Source organism: Grammomys surdaster, unplaced genomic scaffold (assembly GCF_004785775.1).
Source record: "Grammomys surdaster isolate TR1022 unplaced genomic scaffold, NIH_TR_1.0 125846, whole genome shotgun sequence".
NCBI lineage: Eukaryota > Metazoa > Chordata > Mammalia > Rodentia > Muridae > Grammomys > Grammomys surdaster.
This window is the reverse complement of record NW_021620672.1, coordinates 2,233,393-2,256,960: the sequence shown is the minus strand read 5'-3', so window position 1 is coordinate 2,256,960 and position 23,568 is coordinate 2,233,393. Positions and strand designations below refer to the sequence as shown.

At 43.4% G+C, this 23,568-nt stretch overlaps 1 protein-coding gene across 2 annotated transcripts; it reads right to left on the bottom strand.

Annotated features, from left to right (window-relative positions):
• Nucleotides 1–363: 363 nt before the first annotated feature.
• Cops7b (COP9 signalosome subunit 7B) lies at nt 364–23,562 on the bottom strand. 2 transcript variants are annotated; one of them, XM_028789525.1, is made up of 8 exons: nt 23,388–23,562; nt 18,691–18,910; nt 16,575–16,752; nt 13,098–13,173; nt 9,589–9,677; nt 7,148–7,350; nt 5,652–5,757; nt 364–2,155 (listed from the first exon to the last, which is right to left on the bottom strand). In XM_028789525.1, the coding sequence occupies exons 3-8, from the start codon at nt 16,734–16,736 to the stop codon at nt 1,997–1,999; spliced, it is 795 nt and encodes a 264-aa protein (XP_028645358.1). In that variant the 5' UTR covers nt 16,737–16,752; nt 18,691–18,910; nt 23,388–23,562; the 3' UTR covers nt 364–1,996. The 2 variants fall into 2 exon arrangements, with proteins under 2 accessions (XP_028645358.1, XP_028645359.1); XM_028789526.1 differs by lacking the exon at nt 18,691–18,910.
• Between the last annotated feature and the right edge of the window lie 6 nt (nt 23,563–23,568).

Genomic DNA, 23,568 nt, shown 5'->3' with positions numbered 1-23,568 from the left:
TAAAATAAAATAAAATAAAATAAAATAAAATAAAATAAAATAAAATAAAATAAATAAAATAAAATGATAAACCACATTTCAAAATGAACTTGCCAGGAGTGGAAAAGAGGATGAACAGTAACTTGCTCACAGTGTGCTCCTGCCTGGGGTCTAGAGGGAGTGGTGGGGAAAATATCTTACGAAGCTGGGAGGTGTTCTTCATCTCGTAGGGGTTTTGAGAAGTACTTGTTTACCAAAACTTACCCAAAATGCATCCCGTTAGAAAGAGATATCAATACCCACAACGATCCGGTAGTGAGATCAATGTGGGCATGGGCTTCACCCCCACGATGCCTCCGAGACCTCAGTAATGAACTTCAGTGAGGATGTAGAATGCAGGGAGTGCCACATTTATTTAATAACAGAACCCCTCTTCCACAGAGCGTGTGACCTGGGGATTCATCAAACACATTTTGGGAATCAAACTTAACCTATGGTTAGGCATAGTGTTATATGGGCATACGGACCAGCATAAAAGGAAAACAAGAAGACTTTAACACTGGATCAACCCAGTCCTTAACCATGCCACTAGAAGAGCATCACATTTCTCTGAACCGCCCAAACCACTGCCCTCCAAACACACCAGCTGGACCATCCCATATTCCACAATCGCATGTCAAATCTACATTTTTCTTTTTTTTTTTTTCCTAAAATGTGCCTTTTCAAACTCAATGACATTTAAATCAATATAGGGCCTCCATCTCCCCTTAGGAAACAAACTACCTACACACAGACACACACACACACACACCCCACATCTCTCCACCCTCCCAACCACCCACCCACACACCACCCCCTACCTCACCCCACATACACACATAACCCCCTACACACACACACACCCTCCAACTAAGTGAGAAATCCCCGGCGATTAGACTGTAACAAATATTGACACAAAGGGAGAAAAAAGCATGTTGAAATGTATTAGAATCAACCTGTACAAAAAAAAAAATTAAAATATAACCTGAAACTGTTCAAGTTCAGAAAGTCTAGTCAAGTCCTTTTCTCTGGCCAGGAGTGGAGTATGATGTCATCAGAGGGCTCTGGGTCACCAGCCAAGGAGGGGCAGGAAGGAAGGAGAAAGAAGCAGCAATGGTCCTTTGCCAGTCTGAGAGGCTTCGGCACCACCACTCCTACCCCAAGGGCAGCCAGGAGACATGAAAGATCTCAGGAGAGCAAATGTTGGCAGACAATCCCAGTGGGCAGCTGGGCCTAAATGCCAAATCAAGGCTGAGCAGTCAGAGACAGCAGAAAGAGTAGCCAGCAGAGGACACCACGCTAGGAGAAACACCTTCTGCTGCCCACAGACCCAAGCACCCTCCACTGGTATCAAACACCAGGGGTTAGTCAGCCCAGCGCCCCAACTTGGTAAGACATCCTGGCTGGGGTTAAGAGGCTGAAAACCCAAAGGTTTAGTAAACATAGCCCAGCACCACATCCCCTCCATGGCCTGAACTGGCACTGCCAACAGGGGTAAGGCAGGAGAGGGGACAATGTGCTACCTGGCTAGACACTTGCACCATTGTGGGTACTGTGGTACATGGGGCTGGAAAAGGAAGGCCCCTCTTCACTCAGAGAGGAACCACCTCCACAGTCATCCCTCGGGGCTGGGTAAACTGCCTCCAGCTTATGACCAGCCTGACAAATGACAGAGAGCAAAAGAACAACTGGGAGGGAGGTAGCCCATCACAGAAACAAGGACCCCTGCAGGGAAGCCGGGCAGTGTTGAACCCTGTTAGGATGGCATCCGTTGAGCCCCTGAGTCTGAAGGGAGCAACTAGGAAAAGAGGCGAGGGAGGAGCAATCATTTTCCACAATGGTACCAATGGATGGGGAGGTACAGGTGAGGGGAGGGCAGATCTGGAACTCACTGCAGTTAGAGAGGGACGGAATAGGCCCTGGGTGTCCCCTCCCGACCTGACCCAGGCCTGCTGAGTGCCAGCTGCCCCAGCCGGCCCTAGTGGCGGCTGGAGACCAGACCTTTCACTTTGGACATCTTCTTAGTGGGTTGCCTCTGCTCAGTATGGGGGGGACACTCCCGTTCAGCCAGCTGCTGCTCCATTTCCTGAGCTGAGGAGGATGCTGTTGCTTTGAGTGTCTTCTTAATGTTGCTAACCTGGAGGAGAAACGAAACTTGTGTGACCTACCTGTTCATACCTGAAACTCAGAGTCCTGTTCTAAGTATAAGGACCATCCAAAAAAGCAGCCCAAATCTTCCATAACAAAAACTGAAATGATATTCAAAAACCCAGAGGAAGACAAGCAGGCTGCTCACGGACAAATGGAAATGAGTTCAGCAAAACACAGGATGGGAGCTGGAAGAATGGCTCCAGAGGCCAGAGGAGCTTGAGTTATAGGTAGTTAGGAGTCACCCAGGGTGCTATGAACTGAGTTTGAGTCCTCTGGTAGAACAGGAAGCTCTCTTACCTGCTGCTGAGCCACCTCCCCAGCCCATGTGTTTATAATTTAAGTAGTGTTTTGGTACTAGTATAAACAGCCTACTGTTTACTGCTGCACGCTCTGGGAGCACCCTTCATTGTGAGGGACATGCTCTTCGAGTGAGCTTTCCAGATCAAAATGGATGCATATTTTATATTGAATCAGTATCATTGTGTAAATTGACCATCCAGTATCTTAAATGACTTGAACCTGAAATATTTCAATGTTTTTCAGGCTTTTGTGATAGATTTGGAGATAGATTTTACTGATATTTAAAAGTTTCTTTAGATTGGAACCGAAGAGACAGTTCAGCAGTTAAGAGTATTTTTGATCTTGCAAAGGAATCTAGTTCAGTTCCCAGTACCCATATCTGACAACTCTCAACCTCCCATAGTTGGAAGGGCTCTGACATCCTCTTCTGGACTCCTCGGGCACCCAAATACATGTGGCATAGACTCATAGACACACAATATACACATAAATAAAATAAAGTAAGCTGGGCTGGGCACGCCTTTAATCCCAGCACTTGGAAGGCAGAGGCTGGTAGATCTCTATGAGTTTAAGGACAGCCTGGTCTATAGATCAAGTTCCAGGACAGCCAACACTAAACTGAAAAACTGTCTGGAAAAACCGAAAGAAAAAAAAAAGTAAAAATCTCTTTTTAAAATGTCTTTGGCAAGCCACGGTGGCACACACCTTTAATCCTAATACTGGGAGACAGGGGCAGGAAGCTCTCTGTGAGTTCAAGGCTAGCCTGGTCTACACAGTGAGTTAGTTCCAGGCTAACCAGGACAACATAGTGAGACCATGCTTCGTAAGTAAGTAGGTAAGTAAGTAAGTAAATAAGTAAGTAAATAGTCTTTTAATAAAAGCCAGAACTCTGTTTTTTAAAAAAATCAACTAGTAGGCTAAGCAAATAGCACACAGTCAGCAAAGTGCTTACCATGCAAGCACAAGGACCTGAATTTGATCTTTATACACAATGCCAAGCACAGAATACATTTATAATCCCAGTGTTTGGTGGCACACAGGCAGATCCCTGGGCTTCACTGACCAGCCTACTTGGAGAGGTCCAGGCCAATGAGAGACCCAGTTTAAAAAAGAAAAAAAGTAGAGTGCCCAAGGAATGACATCTGAGGTAGTTCTCTGGCATCCACATGCACCTACAGACCAATGCACCTGGACACACAAATACACACACACTGAGAGAGACAGATAGACAACAAACAGAAAGACAGACAATGGCAACTAGTGCTTCTGCCAGGCAGTACAGGATTGAGTGTGGCTGCCGACCCAAACCAGTCAAACCTATTTTAGCCTCCAAGACTTGAAGGTATCTAGTCCCCCACCCCACCCATTTGGTAACAAGTACTCCCACAAATGTGTCTTCTTTCACATAAATCAGAACAAGTACTCCCACAAATGTGTCTTCTTTCACATAAATCTGACTTCCTTCCTCAAAGGACTGGCTTATAGACTATCTCTGTCCCACCTCCTCACCCAAGTAACTAACCTAGGGATTGTAGAACTCTTCAAAGCATAGGGCCCAGGAACATTCCAGTGGGCTGTACTTGTTAATAAAACTGTAACCTGGCAATATTAAAGACCCTAAAGAGCAAGAGACACAAGAGCTCCCCAGGGTAGTAAGGTGCCTTCGGAGAGGAGACAGGGGAGGAGACAGGGCAGGTGTGGGAGACAGACAGGTACGCTGATAGGTAAGATAGTCCCAGCAGCACTCCAGAGGCTGAGCGGGAGGGTAGAAAGCCTTGCAGCCTGCTGGGCCTGGGCTGAATTTTGAAAAGTAAGCAAAAGCAAAAAAAGCAAACAGCAATCAAGCCCACAGGAAATGCTAGAGATGTGAGGAATGATGACGGCCATTCTCTACGAGACGCCCGAGAGACAGGGTTGTAGCAACTGTGACAACTTAACTCCTGAGGGATTGTCCACATCATAAACAACACTTACTCGTGCTCTATTACCTAAGTTGAGTGGAATACAGTCTATTTTGTGAATGTGTAACAACACCTATATATTAACATCCCACAAAACACCAGACAGAGGCACATTCAAATATAAAGGAAAATAGATTCCACAAGCAAATGTAATGAAAGGGGCTTTGTGGGGCTGCAAGCCATAGTTCCTTTCCCTGCAGAGTACCTGCTCAGAGATACGGCAAAGCCTGGGAATGCTCCTGTTGTATTATGTCTCCCCAGGCACACTGAACTACACTTAATAATGGTTTTCTATAAAAGGCTAATACGAGAGATTTCTCAGGCAGTTTGTCATAGAGCTGACTGAACTCAGAGAGAGGCTCTAGAAGCCACAATTCACAGAAAATTGTTGTTCTAGGATTTGGAAGGAAAACATCAAGTTTCTCCCCTCTGAGAACAACAATGTAATTTAAAGACAAATGGGGAAAAAATGTAGCTCACCTACTCAATTGAGAAAATGGTTATAATGTGGGCCAAGCGTAACAGAAGCAACAACACAGGAGGGTATGACACAATTACCTCTATAGAGATGTGTTGTGTTCAGAGGAGCATGCAGTAAGCTCCGGAAGTATGGCTCGCCAGGCGATGAGCACCTGCTCATGGTTCCAGACAATGAACAAAGCCCTGAGTCCTGCCTTGTCTACATCAGTCTGCTCTAACTTTCCTAGAAGACGAGTAGGTAATGTATTATTTTAACTGCTATGGCAGAGGTGATCTGGCTTCTTCCTCACATTTATTTCCAATTGTAATGGTTTTTGATATTTCATGTATGTGTGTGTGCCTGAATGCACATCTGTGTACATGTGCACGTAGGGATGTCAGGAGGAGGCACTGGATCCCCGGAACTGGAGTTTTGGGTGGTTGTGAGCTGCCATGTGAGTACCGAGAGTCAAACCTAAGTCCTCTGTAAAAAGAGTGAGTCCACTTAACTGCCGTGGAGTCATCTCTCCAGCTCCCTTCTATTTTTAAAACACAGCACCAACATTTCTTTTTCTCAGTAGCAACATAATACATACAGTCTAGACATATGCATTCTACACTCTAAGCCCTTTCATTCCAGTACTAAACCCAAGGCATTCAGCGGCTGTTTGTTATATTCACACCAAAGCAATGACAATATGACAGCACTGCAAACTCATTCCTAAGCATACCCTGAGGAACTAACGCTCCCTTTCTCTTTACCTCGGCTTCCACCTGCTGCTGAGTCCGGTGGTGGGTCTCTTTGTACTGGTTGGCTCTCAGGACTTGCTGTTCAATGCCCAAGAGAACTGCCTCACAGCCGTCACACCTGCAATGGAAAAACCCAGCCCTGAGCCGTAGTGAAGCCCAGGCAGTCTCCTGCAGGCTCGGGAATCTCCTTCCCAAACCCTCCCTAGCACTTTATGGGACTTCCTTTAGCATCCCCCCCCCCCGCCAGGTGGTCGTGTTGGTCCCCTCCCCCCTTCCAAACAAGGTCATCTAAACATGTAACACAGGCCAAATATCACTAACTGATCCCTTCCCACAAAAGAAACAATAAATGTTCTTTCTATTTTAGAGATTGCCCTTTTTCCTCAGAATTTAAAGTTATTTTCTAGTTAACAATCACTTCTCGCTGGGCTTGGTGACACACACCTTTAATCCCAGCACGAAGGAAGCAGAGGCAGAAGCAGACACACAAACACACACACACACATACACACACACACAAATCTGGGTGTGGTAGCACTTGGGAGGCAGCTGGACAAATCTTGACTTTAAGGCAAACCTGAAATGCATAGTTATAGTTAGTTTGAGGCAAGCCTGGGCTAGAGGAACAAGGCTGTTTCAAGAAAACAACAACAAGTTTCCCTATCTCTCAGTACAAAGCTGCCCGCCTTGCCTAATGACAGATAGCATCCCACACACCTAGGTGGGAACAATCTCCTCACTCTCAATAATGCTCTCTCTTTCAAAACTTCCTCCGCTTCCCTAAGATGCTCTGTTTCATAAGCTCCAGATCACTTAAACAGCTCCTAACAAATTCTTATAGAACACAGAACCACTTCTGCAAGCATCAAATTCTACTCAAATAAGAATATACTCAAAAGTCTCAGTTTTTTTTACTAACTTCATTTATTCATTTTGCGGGTGCGGGGAGGGATAAAGAGATAAATTCTCCAACTGGTCTCCAACTCATAATCCTTCTGCCTCAGCGTCCTGAGTGCCAGGACTGGGGTTACAGGCATGTACCTCCACACCCAGCTGCCTCAGCTGTCAAATATTCTATGCAACAGTATTCAAACGCTCATTTTCTGTCATATTCCTCATGATGTTTCACCAGCACTAACTAGCTCAACTTGTTACTAGCAAACACTAACTTCCTCAAGTTGGCCAAACTGAGTTTATGTTTAGAAGGTGTAGATTTAGTGCCACACAGCCAGAATGCAGAGACTCTACCTGTAACTCCACATGAATATTTTATAGCCCACTGTTAAACAGCCCAGCTGCTACTGAAGTCAATTTTACAAGCCAGGCACCAGGAATCCTTCCAGGCTTCCTAATGCCACACAGCTGTAATCACAAACGCAGCCCCACTCTCTGTCTCACTGTCCAAAGACCCCAGCCGTGGCTGTCTCAAGCTCACTTCTGAAGGTCACAGTGCTGCAGAGAGAGGCGCAAAGGACATACTAGATGCTCCCTCCATCTCCCAGCCTCACCACTCATGCAAGGTCTTGACAATGTTATTGATATCTTTCTTCCGGATGTCACGGCCAATGCAGAAATCCACTTCCAGGAGCTGATTTCGCTGGTCCAGCTTGCCCTGGATGATGTCAGTGTAGACAGCCTCAATGATAAGGTCTTCTAGTTCCCTGAGATTCCTCATCTCCAGGTCCTTCAGCAGCACAGAGTAGGGGATACACTGTGGGCAGGTCATATAACAGTTCTAAAAACCATTTTGCAAGCATTGAAAAAAAATTTTTCAAGTATTATCCACACAGGCAACAACTGTCTCTCTGTGCTTAAGCAATGTAGGCCAGTGGTAATCACCAATATCTGAGATAATAAGAGACAGGGAACCTGAGATAATAAGAGACTGTGGAACCTGTGGCACCCAACAAGTTCCTGCAGCACCCAAGGAGGTACCTTTCTAGTTCTCTATGTCCTAGACTTCACCCAGCTCTCAGCTGCCACATCCACACTCTTACAGATGCTAAACACTCCTTCCACAGAGAAGAGAAATACTCAGTATGTGCTACACTGCCACCTTCTGGAAGCCTGCAGACTTTGCATAAAATGCTGAATGGTTGCAAGCCTCAAACACTGACACTGAATAGTTTACCCAGAAGAGGCATAGCAAAACAAAACAGAACACACACACAGACACACACAAAACAATCACAGGTTATCCTGAAGTGTGTGCTTGTTTCTCAGACTCTTGAAACCAATATCAAATTTCCAACAATAGCCCTGTGCCAACGACTAAAAAGAACAGAGCATCTAATAACCTACATTCTACAAACCCTAAGCTGTCAGCTCTAGTTTAGAAATAAACTGACTACATAAGCAGAAACAGACAAGAGAGGAAGTGAGCAAGAGGAGAGCAGAGGAGAGCAGAGGAGAGTGCAGAGGAGAGGAACATAGCAATCCTACCCAGAAGAGTTTCTGTGGATTAAATCATGCTCTCCAGGGTAGTGGATGTGTGTGTGTAAAATGATAGGCTACATAAGAAGAAAATAGTCTTCCTACTTTTTACCAGGATTGAGAAGACCATGATTAGGAAAAGAAAAAGGCCTTCATGTCCCCATTCCACAAGAAAATAGGGCTGACTCAGACTACAGGAGCAGCACAGTGGTGGCACACCACACAAGCACACATGAGGCACTGAGTTCCAATCTCCGAGTTTATCTCCAGAACAAGAGAGGGAGGAAAGGAGGAAAAGAGGGAGAAAGGAACCTCCCACCTAAAATATTTGGTGACAACCAGAAATTTATGATTAGATCAGGTAACAGTATTTTAGCAACTAAAAAGACAATCAAGGAACAAACATACAACTCTTAATCACATAGAGATGTAAACGTTTCAAAGGCATCCTCTCACACAAACAGACACACGTAAGGAAGAGGTGAGAGCCAAAACCAACTACAAAGTGAGTAGAGTCTGGTCCCTCTTTGTTGAAAGCTGTGAGCTATCGGCTGCAGGCTTCCTCTAGATCAGCTGGGCAGAGAGCCTGCAGGCGTGCTGTGCAACCTTACAGGTTAGGGAGGGCCTGACGTCAGCGTACGAAAGTTAAATAAAAACAAAGTGAGCAGATGAGTCGAAAAATGCAATTAACCCTGAAAACCACAAAGAAATCACAAAGATTAGGAATCTACCTCTCTGGACTAGAGGTTGTGGCTCAGGGGTAAAGAGTATTTCCCTAACATGCACAAGCCTGGAGTTTAATCTCCGGTATCACAAGATAAGTAAAAGTCCACTCAGCCCAAAATAGCACGTCCTTTCTCCTGCAGGAGTATAACTACTGGTGCACTAGGAGATTCGGGAAGTTGCTAACTAGCTGAAAGAAGCCTTACTTCTTACAGGTGTGGTGTGATTCATCTGTAACCCTCATGTGGGAGGCTGAGGTAGGATGGCCATGACTGTGAGGTCAACCTGTGCTACACAGTGAGTTGAAAATAGCTGTGAATACATAGTAAGTCTGTATCACCATAACAAAAATAGTCAAAAAGAGATGCTTGCTGTATGAAGATGTATGAACTTACTCTGTAGACCAGGCTGGCCTCGAACTTTCAGGGGTACCCCTGCCACTGCCCCTGCCCCTGCGTGCTGGGATGAAAGGTGTGCACCACCACCACCCAGGTAAAAAGATGCATCTTTTAAAAGCATTTAAATAGCAGGCTCCTCTCAATACGGCAAAGTGCTTTCCCTGCATGAAGTCCTACAGCACGGCAGACCAGACCTGCTGAATCAATCAGTCACGGCTGAACTTTCTTTTCCAAAACAGAACAGGGAGTGACTGTCCATACATTTTAATTATCCTTTTATCTGCCAAGTACACTTCAAGCATTTAAGATAAGACTAGCTGCAAGTTCTTTCACTGATGCCAACGAGACACTTGAGCTGGGGTTCAGATGAAGACAAGAAAGGTCTGAGACAGTACCTTCATTCTTGATGCCAAACTCACGATGGTAAGATGCTTCAGCTTGTTCTGCTGAGCTGCACTCAGTTCTGGCAGGCTCTCCTTGTTGGCTGTTCAGTCCCACCCACCACAAAAATCAAGACACAAAATAAAATTAGGATTTATTTTTATGATAAACCCATCAACTCCCCCACAAAATCCACTACTAGGTCATTGTCATGACTGTGCACTTGCTCACTCAGCAACCCTTCACTAGCAGCCCTACCTTCTCAGGAAGATCATGTGCTTCCAAAAAGCAGAGACTCAGGAGTTTAGTATCAGAGCAAGGCATGAACAAACAAAACAGCATGGCCAACTATCTCAATAGACTAGTGTTGCCATCCCCTGTGGAGCTAAGTCAGCATACCTTCATTGAGCATGGCATATGCAATGCACACATGTCATACTGGGAATCAAGGATGAATAAGCCTCTGAGCTTTGACAGGGGCTGTACTACACAACTCCAAGCACACCCACTATGTGGGGTGACACAACTCAATAACCCCGGACCTGTCGTCAGGGTTAGTTTGGTTTGGATAATTGTTGCTAAAGGGGTTGACAGGGTCTTATGTAACATGTGGTGACCTTGAACTCCTCCTCCACTGCTTTAAGCTAGAATTAGAATTAAAGGTGTGACCCACTGTGCACAGTCTAAGTCTTACAATCAGATGTTGCAATAGCTATAAATGCAAAGGTAAAACTATAAGAACAGACAGGCAGAGGACAAGGAAGACAAAAAGAAAAGGCTAAAGGAAGCGAAGAAGAAAAAGGGACAGAGAAAGAGAAAGTAATTGGGAGATACAAAAACCAAAAAGGTTTCATGGGAGAAGAGTTTAAGATGAACCTTGAGGATGAGCAAAACCTTTAGTCCTGACATTAATGATCACAGTAGTAGCTACATATGACAGCACAGCCAGATGCACTCACACATGCAAGCTCACCCTCACAGCCACTCACCAGACAGAGTTCAAATGTCCTCAACCTCTTAACCATCAGTCTGGATTCCAAAACCTGAATTTTTCTGTTTATTTGTTGTTCAAGACAGAGTTTCTTTGAGTAGCCCTGGCTGTCCAGGAACTCACTCCATAGATCAGAAAGGCCTTGAACTCAGATATCCACGTGGGTGTGGTGGCACTTGGGAAGCAGAGTGGGGCAGATCTGAACTTAAGGCAAACAGGCTAGAGAACGAGACCCTGTCTCAAAACAAAACAAGGCGAGTTTCCCTATTGCTCGGCACAAAGCTGCCCACTCTGCCTAATGACATACAGCGTGACATCAGCCTGTATGGCATGCCTGCTTCTGCTGGGACTAAAGGCACGAGACATCACCGTCCAGCTGAATCGTTTTCTCCTAAGCATTATGTTGAAATGCATCAAGTGGCAATTCCTACCTTGAACTGAGAGTAGTGGGGTTTTTTTTTTTTAATCTTACCTGTGAATATTCCTTGTTTTGTGGAAAAATTATGGATGTTTAACTACAGCTAGAGGCAGGCAGATTTCTGAGTTCGAGGCCAGCCTGGTCTACAGAGTGAGTTCCAGGATAGCCAGAGCTACACAGAGAAATCCTGTCTCAAAAAAAACAAAAAACAAAAAAAAAAAAAAAAAAAAAAAGAAAATGAGCTTAACTACAGCTATTGCCTATATCCCATGAGAATGTTACATAAACAGGTACATGTACCACATTTCCTTTCTTTAAAAGTATCTTTTATTATTTTCAATTCTGTGTGTATATCTGTGTGTGAGTATCTGCACGTGTGTCCAGGTACCTCAGAGGCCAGAAGCATTAGTCCCCTGGATCTGGAGTTACCGATGGCATTAAGCTGCCAGATGCCACTCTGGGAACTGAACTCCAGTTCTCTGCAGAAGAAGCATGTGCTTTCAACTGCTATCTCTCCAGCCCCATGTTACCTTTTAAAGTCCTCAAGATTCTAAATTCTGGAAATATTTAGCCTAAAAAGAGACTTGTATAATTACTCTCATTTTACAGATAGGAAAACTGAGGTACACATGATCACTTAATCTGCTAAGAGGCACACAATTAGTAGAAGCAGAGCTAGACTCTAACGCAGGCAGTCTCCCCCAGAGTCCATGCAGTACTGCCTCACAGACAGCAGAACAAAGAGCAGGGCAAAGCAACATTATGTACCCGGAAGTGGCAAACTGTTCACTCTGACAGCAACCCAGAATGTGTGAGATAGGAAGAAATGCCAAGGAACAGAAGAGGCAGCCCTGAGGACCAGGCCACTTTTATGCTATCAAAGAAGAGAGAGAGAAGAGGAGATGAAAAGAAAGGAAAATGAAACTAAGACAGAAACATGAATTAGAAAGAAAGATAACATTTGGATATGCAAGTCCCTCACTCCGGATTATTTATTGTTTCTGAATATTTACCATATTTGTAGAGGTGTGTACAATGTGAGTGTGAGCACACTCATGCTATACTGTGCATATGGATATGAAGATCAGAGAACTTTCCAGTCAGTTCTTCCCTCCACTCTGGGTTCCAGGGACTGGGCAGAGGCTGTCTGGCTTGAGCATCAATGCTACCACTGCTGACCCACCATGCCAGCCCACTCCTGACTGCAAACTATGACCTAAAACCACTCAATATCCTCATCAGACACTTCTTCTTGCAGGAGATGGTAACCAACACAGAAAACCACAACAGGACAACATACGGGAGAGCAGAGACTTTGGAGCACCCAGCCCTAAAGAGTATCTTCATCAAACTCAGGGAGGCTTCATTTCAGGTGCTAAGCCACCTCACCACCACCCCTCAAAGAAATAAAAATTCTGATAAAGTTTAAACTACTGAACTGACATGTGTGGTGAAGCCTTTATTTCCAGCACTTAGGAAGAAGAGGTAGGATAATCTCTGTGCGTTCAAGGCCAGCCAGTTCTATATAGTGAATTCAATGGTGGCCAGGGCTACATAGTAAGACATATCTCAATTAAAAAATGAAATAAGCCGGGCAGTGGTGGCGAACACCTTTAATCCCAGCACTTGGGAGGCAGAGGCAGGCAGATTTCTGAGTTCGAGGCCAGCCTGGTCTACAGAGTGAGTTCGAGGCCAGCCTGGTCTACACAGAGAAACCCTGTCTTGAAAAAAAAGAAAACTAAAAAAACCCTAAAAAACTAAAAAATGAAATAAAATAAAACCAGCAAATTGCTTTGCTAATTGAATCCTCTACAAACACTCGTTCTCAAGGCAGTAAATCTGGGAAATAAACAAGGGCTCTGTTTATGGATGCAGGTGCACTCGCGCGCACACACACACACACACACACAATCCCTATTTTACACCTAGGAAACTAAACAGTTATCAGGGAAATCCTTTTATAAAGTTATAAAACTTTAGAGCACAGAAGATGGAGATACCGTCAAGTCAATATCTGGCTACCCTGCCCACACTCACACATTATAACCCAAAACTCAATCACCCTAAAAACAGCTCCAACAGTTAAGTCTTCTAAAGGATCTTAACCAACTCACCTAGGTAATCCGGGTATGTACCATAGGCAAACAGGTTCAGCAACTGTAAATATGCAGCATTAGCTCCTTCTGCAAGCTGAGGAAAGAAAAGTTCAGTTCACCACACAACAAATTTCAACCAACCATGACAATATTCTAATGGAGGACATGTGACCAAATGCCAAAGATGTCATGCCCATTTTTTCTGTATTGATTAGGTAGTCTCTAAGGCCCTTTCCAATTCTGATTCTTGGAGAAAAGCTAAACAAGATTATTTCAGTTTGAAAGTGAATCTTCCTTCCTCAGGAAGACATTTTGCACAACATATCAGATACTCAAGTAGCTTCCTCCTTCCCTCTCTCCCTGCCCCTTTGCTTTGAGTTCACTCCACCAAAAAGATTTATGCACAAGTGGCAGTTCCCATTTTCTCAGATCTGACCTGCCTTAGAAGAAGTGCTGATGGCTACTGATGGCTGGGAGAATCTTGCCAAGCCTGCACTTGGAGCTAGGTTCAGTCCCAGCGGTGCATAAACTGGGCAAGGTGGTTCAAGCCTGCAATTCCTCAGGAGGTAGATACAAGAGGGTCAGGAGTTCAAAGTCACCCTCAGCTACATACTGGGTTCAAAATCTGCCTGCACTACCTGAAAATGAAGCCTGTCTCAAATGAGAAACCAGAGTGTGGCAACCCTGTCCATGTATCAGTTCTGTATGGTTTCTGCTTATTTGTTTTACTGTTGTTGCAGGATGCATGTATGATGTGTATGTGTGTTCATGTATGCAGTGCACATGTGTAAAGTCACAGACAACTATGTGAAGTCCGTTTCCTTCCCCCACCTTTATGAAGGTTCTCAGATCAGACTCTGGCCATCAGGCCTATATGGCTCCTTTAGCCACTGGGCCATCTTGCCAGCCCCAAACTTAATATGTTGGCACCTACTATCAATCCCATCTGAACAAACTGTACGGCTAGTTCCAAGTTTTGGTACTATATGTGAACTATTAACCCTGGAAATGTTAGTACAATGTAAGGTGTGACAGAAAAGCTATACTGTAACAGAATTATCAGCCTGAGCCAAATAAAAATGTTCATTAAATTATTCTTGATGCTGATGGCAAAAGACATCAATAGGAAAAATGCAAAGAGCAACTGAGTCACATTACACAGGCCAGTAATCTCTGCTACCTATGAAGCTATGGAAGGGAGTAACTAGCTCAAGTCTAGTCTGAGTAACAGAAGAGGCACAAAGCCAGCTTGGGAAACTTAGAAAGATCCTGTCTCAAAAGTAAAAAGAGGACTTGGACATACTTCAGTAGCATAGCACCTGCTTAGCATGCAGAAGACTGTGGGTTCAATCCTCAGTAACACATACACACAATACCTGTTCCAACTTAACAAACTCCATACAGCAAAACAGGAACAACACTGTTCAAGTTTAGCAATTTTTTTTAAAAAAAAAAAAAAGTTTCAATAACTGCATCCATAATCAGAACACTGAAAAGCAACTAGCTTATTCCTGACTCAAAACAAGAAAAACAAAACTTTGCACAGATAAAAAGTGGTCCATTAAGCATCAGTAAGCACCAATGTGAGTGTGTTAGCATCCTTACGTACCTCAAGCTTCCCTCTCAAGTTATCATGAACTTCCTCAAGTCTTGGGATCAGAGGGAAAGAGACTCAGCCCCTACTTTTCCCACGGATAATTGCAGAGTTAGCTGGAGTAAACCATTTTCTCTAGTGCAAACACTCCAAAAGCTGTTTGGCTGCCTGAGTCAGTAAGGTCTTGCCAGCCTGCTTTCACCTGTTTCCTCTTAGCCAGTCTTCAACAATCGCAAAAACAATTACTTGCCGTGTTATGTTCATTCAGATTTTCTCTAATCTGAAGAAACACTTATCATCTTTTCTATTGGAAAATGAGCCTAACCAAGCAGTGGCACACTCCTGTAATCACAGCAGATGGTAGGTGGCGGCAGGAGGAACAGAATCAAGGCCAACCTAGGAATCATGAGACTCAATCTCAAAAAAAAAAAAAAAAAAAAAAGCCTAATTCACAAATCTTCCTCAAAGAATTATTGAATTTTTACTGGAAGTCTGCTATGTTCAGGCTATGTGCTCAGCTCAATGAAGCAATGGCAAGCACAGCAGACCTTACCATCACCAACCTCCATATAACAAGCAGGAGTGACACTAAATAAAAATTTATAATTGACAAAATAAAAATCAGGGGGCTGGAGAGATGGCTCAGCAGTTAAGAACACTGACTGCTCTTCCAGAGGTCCTGAGTTCAATTCCCAGCAACCACATGGTGACTCACAACCATCTATAATGGGATCTGATGCCCTCTTCTGGTGTGTCTGAAGACAGCTACACTGTACATAAAACAAATCTTTAAAAAAAATAAATAAATAAAATAAAAACCAGGCTGGCTGGGAATGTGGCTCACTGGCACAGTACTCACCTACCAGGTGTGCATGAAGCCCCAGGTTCAGTCACCAACACCTAATGAAACCAGATGTGGTGGCACATGCCTATAATCTTTGAACCTCAAAGACGTAAACAGGAAGACTGCAAGTTCAACATCATTTTCAGCTACATACTAAGTTTAAGGCCACAACATAGACAAGATCCTGTGCCTGCCCCCACTGCCCAAAATTTTTAAGTGGCTCCATTCCCATCTTTGGGCATCCTAAGAAGATGGGCCATGTGTAAGGTGGGCACAGGAACCCTAGTTTCCCATCAAGAGAAATAAGCAGACATATAGTACTGAGCCCAACAACCTGAACCCACACCTCGGGTTAAAATTGGCTCTGAGAATGCTGACGGCGATAATGTCATGGTAGCCATGAAGGTGAACTAACTAACAGATCCCAACCACATCCTATATGCAGACCACCACCACCAAGAACACCAGGGCCACCTTCAGCAGCATTCTACAAATGATTAACAAGAAGTACCCAGGCCTAGATCAGTAGACAGCAGCCATGCATACAGCCAGTGCCACCCTATATAGGCAAAGGGAAGAGAGCCTGCCCCACCAACACACTGAAATCACCTGAGAACTCCCGCCAGTGCATACATATGTCTGCAGTTTTCTCAAAACAAATAAAGAAAACTCAAATGTCTAAAGTTACATTTGGAGGTTGAGAAGTATACATTGCATCTTTGTTCCAGTTGGTTACAATGAACAATGACCAAAAACTGACTGTAACAATCAAACACTTAGAACATTTACTTTGTGTCAAGATCATTCAGACTTTCCTACTATCTTTTAGACAGCTAACAACTCAATCTAATTGATCCGAGTTCAAGGAAAACACTGAATAAAAGAACTCTAAGACATTATCTTTGATCTCCTCCCCTGGCCCACCAAATCCCCATCTTTTCAATCACAGGATACCAAACAAATCCACAAGGCTTCAGTGTTAAAATTCACTGGAAACCTGGAGAATCAAAATAGCGTAACATAGAGGATAGAGAAACTGTGTGAAAACTAGTCTTACCTCCTGAACATTGGCCAACTCCAGGAGTTCTCCAAAAACATAAACACCAGGAGCCTCCAGCACCTGGCTTATGAGAGTGGTGAGGGCTGAGCCACTGGTACCTTTAGCTAATAAAATAAACTGCTCCAAGAGGTTACTTGAGGGTTTCTGTTCACCTGCCATTCTCTGGTCTTGAGATCTGTCCAAAAGGAAAATGGGTCAGTTATCTACTAGCCTCTCCTTTCCAAAGTGTGAATTTAAGCTGGTTCAGACACAAGGATACTTTAACCTCCAAATCTTCACACACACACACACACACACACAAACTCTTGAATTGAGATACAATAGCTACTTTGTGAGATGGACAGAATTCAGCCTGGAGTTAAAGATATTCTGTCCTCAATTCTAAAGTACACTTTCCTATCTGTCACCTCAGAGGTATCACCTTCTAAGTCCATAAAGCTGACCAGGACACAAAGAAGTTTCTTTATGTATGTTGTATATCTACCTACCACTTGCAGGCTTGAGTTAAGAAACAAAGAATACTACCCATGCACAGAGACAAATTTTGTGTCATTAGAATCCCAACTACAGGAGGGCACACATCAGAAACAGAGTGAAGCCAAGAGCCACACTTTCTTTAATCAAAAACTCCATCTTGAGGGCTCCACAACAAAGAGATGTTTAGCATATCATACAAGGCATTAGGCTGCCCAATAACGAAATAAAACGACATCTAAGCAAAAGAAAGTGGTAAAAAATATTTACGAACTTAAGCAATGACAATTCAAATCTAGAAAATACATTCTGTTTAAGTCAGGAAATGCATCTATTTGACCTCCTGATGATTCAGACATTTTAACAAACATGACTTCAGAACTTGTACTCCAGAAATCTTCATAACAAGATATAACAATGCAGATATTGATTTATAATTAATTTTATCTATGAGAGCATTATGTCTACATGTATGAATGGGCAACAAGTGTGTGCCTGGTGCCTAAGGAATCCAGAGAGGGCATCAAATCCCCAGAGACTGGAGTTACAGATGGTTGGAGTCATCATGTGGGTGTCGGGAATCAAACTCAGGTCTTTTAGAAGAGCAGCCTATGCTCTTAACTGCAGATCCATTTCTCCAACCCCCAATGCAGATACTGTACTGTCATCTTCAAGATACTAGGTACAGAAAAATTCCTCAATTGTGTAATGCAAATATTTGCTGTGTATGAACTCTAAAGGAATCCCACATAAGACCTGTCTTCTAGAAATGATACACACTGAAAGAGTGACAAAATGAAAGAAAGGGGGTGTGTGAGTGAATGAAGCAAAAAAAAAAAAACATGTCAAAGAAAATTTTTGTGCAAAAGACACTGTTTTCCTGTGGAGTTATGCACAGCCCTTTCAGGATATTAAGAAAGGTAAGTATATTGCCTCACTTAGGGTTACTTTAAAAGGTCCTGTCAGAAACAGAAAAAGTGAAGTGCTAGAAAACAAAGAGTTCTGGGAGGGGGGGTGAATAAAGCTGAGGAGTGGGAGGAGGAGAAAGATGAAGAAAGGAGAAAAAGACAGGTGAGGATTAGACAGGAGAGAAGACTAAGTTAGAAAAGGAAGAACAAAGCCTGGTCCCCACCCCAAATAGACACAACTTAAAAAAACAGATGTGACTCTCAGACAACATACAAAGCAGAAGTAGGATGCGAAGGAGATGGGATGGGGAAAAGATCTCAACTTCAAGAACAAAGCAAGTGGGGTTGGAAAGTGGATAGAATAAGATGATTATCAACGTTTTCTTCTGAAATGGGAGGCTCCTCAAAGAGACGGATAGGGACGGAGTGAAGATGAATTCCCATCTCGGGAGGACGCTATTCTGAAAGACCAAAAAGGGTCAAACGAGACAGCCTCTACCGGAAGGAGCAGACCGAGGGCAGCCACCGCGTGGAAGGTGACAGTCGCCAGCCAGAGTGGACGTCAGGACTGGTGGTCTTGCTCCTAGCCACTAGCACAGAGTAAGGAGCTTCCAGGCGTCCTGCAACGGGGGCGGGGCGGCGTGGCCATCCGCTTTCTTGGGAACGCCTGCAGAAGCGAAGCTGGAAGTCCAGCCAAGTCCCGCGCGGCCTGCCCTCTTGCCTTCCCCTACCTGTCCCCGCCGACTCTCTGTTCTCTTCGCCGATGTCTCGGCCTCCCAGAGCCTGTCTGCAGGTTGTCAAGCTTCCATGATCGGCCCGGCGTCCGGCACTTTTCTGTCTCCGCCGACCCGTCACCGGTGCTGTTCCCCCGGAAGCCTCCCACTGCTGCACTCGAGTTCCGCCTACACAATGTTCCCGCTCTGCTTTCGCCACCTCCCACCTAGATTGAGGCTGAGGAGGAAGAAGAAGGTCTCCTCAGGGTTGCAGCCCCAGAACTGGGAGGCAAGGCAAGTAAAACATGAGGCCTGAGGAGAGGAATGTGTCCTAGGTGATTCTAGGGTCCAAATAGTGCCGTCATCATCACTATCCTGAGCCAAAACCCCACCCTTTTGACTGAACTTTCCCTACAAGCGCGCCCTCGTGCAACTGCGGCTCTCCTGGGGTTCTGAAAAACAATAAACCTAAAGCAACACTACTCAGTAAAGTATTCGATGTGACAAGTGTCCATATTTATCATGTCAGGTTCTTATAAAACCATGACCTGTATAAAATATTCTCATTTTCCAGATATGATAACTAAGGCTAACAGTGGCAATGTTGGAATGCAGGCTCTCTGAAGCGAAAGACGATATTCTTAACCACTATTCTGTAACTGTTTATAAGCAGATGGAGACTGGAGAGATGGCTCAACAGTTAAGAGCCTGTACTGCTGCAGAGGACTCAGGTTATGTTCTCAGCAGCCACATGGCAGCTCACACCCATCAGGAAGTCCAGTTCCAGAGAAATCCAATGCTGCCTTCTGACCTCATACACAGCATTCACATGATGCACATACATACACTCAAACACACACAGACACATTAAAAATAAGTAAATCGGCCGGGCAGTGGTGGCGCATGCCTTTAATCCCAGCACTTGGGAGGCAGAGGCAGGCGGATTTCTGAGTTCGAGGCCAGCCTGGTCTACAGAGTGAGTTCCAGAACAGCCAGGGCTGCACAGAGAAACCCTGTCTCGAAAAACCAAACAAAAAAAAAAAGTAAATCTTTCTTTAAATTTTAAGCAGTTGATGGTCTTCAAGACCACACATACACATTAAAAATAAATGAGTAAATCCTTCTTTAAAATGTTAAGCAGTTGCTGGGCCTAGAGAAGTGGCTCAGAAGTTAAGGGCACTGGCTGTTCTTCCAGAGAACCTGAGTTCAATTGACAGGACCCACATGGTAGTTTTCTACTATCTGTGTAACTCCAGTCCCAGGGGATCCGACACCCTCTTTCTGACTTTCAGACACCGTACACATATGGTGCACAAACATGCATGCAGGCAATACATCCATACACATAAAATTTCTTAATTAAAAAAAATCTTAAGCAGTTGAGTTAGGCCAACAATGGTTCCATAAGCAAATGTCTTTCATGGTGTTGCATTTGTACCCTTGGAAGATAGCAAAGAGCTGCCAAGAATTTAAATAATTAAGCAGATTTCTTCAAAGTATATGCCACAGACTTTAAGATGCTGAAGACATGGGAAAAGCAAAAAAAAAAATAGCATCTAGGAGTTGCAGTGAGATCACTGGCTGCTCTTCGAGAGTACCTAGGTTCAAATCCCAGCACCCACAAGGCAGCTCATAACATCTGTAATTCCAATTCCAGGAAATCTGGGATGTTCTTCTGGCCTCTACAGACCCCAGACATGTACATGGTGCACAGTCATGCATTCAGGCAAAGCACATATACACATAAAGTAAATAAGTATTTAAATGCCATCTATTAGGCCAAGTAGTGGTGCACATTCCTTTAATTCCAGCACTTGGGAGGCAGACACAGGCAGATTACTCTCCCTCCTCCGAGCCTTTTATAAAAACAAAAAAATAAAAACAAACAAAAAAAACCAATGCCCTTCTCTATTTTCCTGTAAAAATTCTATTAACCATACACTCAATGGTTCCTTAAATTCAATGAAAAGAGCAGATTAAGGGTTTTTTTAAAAGACTATTATATTAAAATTAATCATTTCTGGCCTGACAGTAGTGGTGCTCACCTTTGAACCCAGCACTCTGGAGGCAGAGACAGGCAGATATGAATTTGAGGCCAGCCTGGTCTGCAGAGTGAGTTCCAGAACAGCCAAGACTACACAGGGAAACTCTGTCTTGAAAAAACCAAAAAGAATAAATAAATAAATAAATAAATAAATAAATAAATAAATAAAATAGAACTAGAAAGGAGTTAAGTAGAACACCTGGGTTCAGTTCCCAGAACACACACAGCAGTTTACAACCATCCATAACTCCAGTTCCAAGGTATCTGACACCCTCTTTTGACCTCCAAGAAAACTAAGCACACATAAGGTTCACATACACACATGCTAGCATAACACTCATGTGCATAAAAAATAAATAAATCTAAAACTTTTTTTAAAATCTGTACTGGGGATAGGATGTAGTGGTGTGGTAAAGCTCTTGCCTACCATAGGCAAGGTTCTGGGTTCAATCCCTAACACTGATATGACAACAAAAAAAGAGATTAATTTCTGTTTCAAAAGACACAGGTAGAAGATGAAGACGTGCCATGCCCTTGGAAAAGATATTTGCAAAGTATATGTCCGAAAAGGAATCCATAAGACTGCACAAAGAAATACAAATCAGTAGGAAAACGAAAGCCTAATTTCAAACAGTGGCCAAAAGCTTTAAACAACCATGTTGACTAGAAGACCATTCAAATAGGCAGTTAAGGTGGACAGCAGAGGAAAAATAAAAACGCGTACTTTAACAAAATACCACATTTAGATAGAATGACTAGAATTAAAAAAAAAAAACTTATGACAAATACCCAGGGTTAACAAGAATGAGCAGCAACTAGAACTTTCCAACACATCAGGCAAAAGACTCAGTCGTACGATCCCTTTGAAAAAGAAAAACTAGCACTATCTACTATTGCTGGCCATATGTATATTCTACAAGGCTAACAACTCTTTTCCTAAAATCTGTGCAACATGTCCACAAAAGGTAGCACACAAGAATGCCCACTGCATAATGTATCTGTTAATGATAAAACTCAGATCTCCATCAACTTTCTTTTTTTTTTTTTTTTGGCTTTTTTCGAGACAGGGTTTCTCTGTGTAGACCAGGCTGGCCTTGAACTCAGAAATCCGCCTGCCTCTGCCTCCCAAGTGCTGGGATTAAAGGCGTGCACCACCACTGCCCGGCTCCATCAACTTTCTAAGAGATGAACTGTGATTATACATACAACTTGCCAACAAGAAAATGGTACAAACACACGCCAGCCATATACTATACATACTGCATAACCGCATTTAAGTGAAATCCATATACAAATTCAAACACAGATGAAATATCTAAATAGCCATAAAACCAGGAAACGGGTTGATTACCTCCAGATATGAGGATGCATTACTGATTGGGAAAGGGCATAGAAGGTGCTGAGAATGTTCTACTTCTTGATTTGGGTGGTACTGATGGGTGTATATATCTTCTCTCACTGAATGTATGGCACATTTCATTAACAAAGATAACTCAGGATAAAAAATTTAACATGAAGGGAAAATCCTCATCCTTTAAGTCAGAAGTTATCAACCCTCCCAATGCTGTGACCCTTTCATACAACTCTTCATGTTGTGGTATCCCCAAGCATGACATCATTTCCACTGCTACTTCAGAACTGTAATGTTTCTACTGTGTGAATCAGAATGTAAATATTTTTGGAGATGGAGGTTTGGTCAAAGGGATTTTTGATCCACAATTTGAGAACCATTGTTTTGAGTTGAAACGCCATTTCCACTATGAAGTTTTGCCAGCTGTTCAAGTCACTTCATCAGAACCTCTAAGGCCAAGAAGTAATCCTCTGTGACATTCTAATGTCTTTTATGCCATTTATCAACTCTGTCTCCCTAAACAGTTATGTGTCCTCCAAATAACAGTGGCATATCTTTCACTTAACTGTACCTGGCCAAAACAAAAAAACAAAAAACAAGGTTTGCTGAATTACTTGGAAGAGAAACAAGCAAAAATGGGTGGGTGATCAAATGGGTGCAGTGGGAACAGAAACAGGAAAGACTAGGGAAGGACACGGGCATCTCCAAGGAAACAGGCGGTTAGACCAACTTTACCTACTTTCTGGGAAAAAAAGAAATCATTAAATGTCAACTTAAATGTCAAAAAAAAAAAGTCAAAATAGCAAGACCTATCTAGACTGAGGATAAAGAACTGTCACACTAGCTTCTTTCAGGAAATCCACCAAATAAATGCTTTCCTATTCTCTGGGTGTTTCAACACTAGTTCGGAAAACTGTTCATTAAGGAGAAAAACAATCACACTGTCACGCTTCTAAAAATATCACCTCCCTAGAGTACTGTAGATACTACATGGCAGGTCAGTAGACGTAAAGCAGATTTTAACTGTGTCAATTCGCTATCCTCTGTGGCCAGTCTCTGCCTCACCGAGCCTCTATTTCCTCGTATTTAAAAACAAAAGATAAAGAGATTGGATTGGCAAATTCTTTTAAGTCTTCCTGTACTCACACTGAGTATATAATTTTTAGCTCTCCCAGTCCAAAGCAGAAATATAACATAAACCCTGCAAAACAAGTAAAAATGCACCCTAGCCTAATAAATTAGCACTATTTGAGGAAGTCATTTTGTTCTATTATCTCTCATGGCTTAATCTGTGGTTTTGTTAGTTGTTTGCAGTCTTACCATGGTTTGCAGACTCCTGAGTTCCATGTAAACAGAAGTTAACTGTCGGTGGGCTGTCTTGTCTCGGGGTAAAAGAGAGCCTTCCTGCTGGGTTTCAAGTAACAGGATTCAGAAACCAACCCCATAGAAAGATTCCAAATATGCGCACACTGCTCGGCACACTGGAATCTAAGTTAAAAAG

Coding starts and splice junctions, on each gene's coding strand:
- Cops7b (XM_028789525.1), bottom strand. CDS start 16,736: ATGGCAGGTGAACAGAAACCCTCAAGTAACCTCTTGGAGCAGTTTATT. Junction 13,174..16,574: donor AGTTGGCCAATGTTCAGGAG/GTAAGACTAGTT, acceptor TTCTTTCCTCAG/CTTGCAGAAGGAGCTAATGC. Junction 7,351..9,588: donor GTTTGGCATCAAGAATGAAG/GTACTGTCTCAG, acceptor ACCTGCCCACAG/TGTATCCCCTACTCTGTGCT.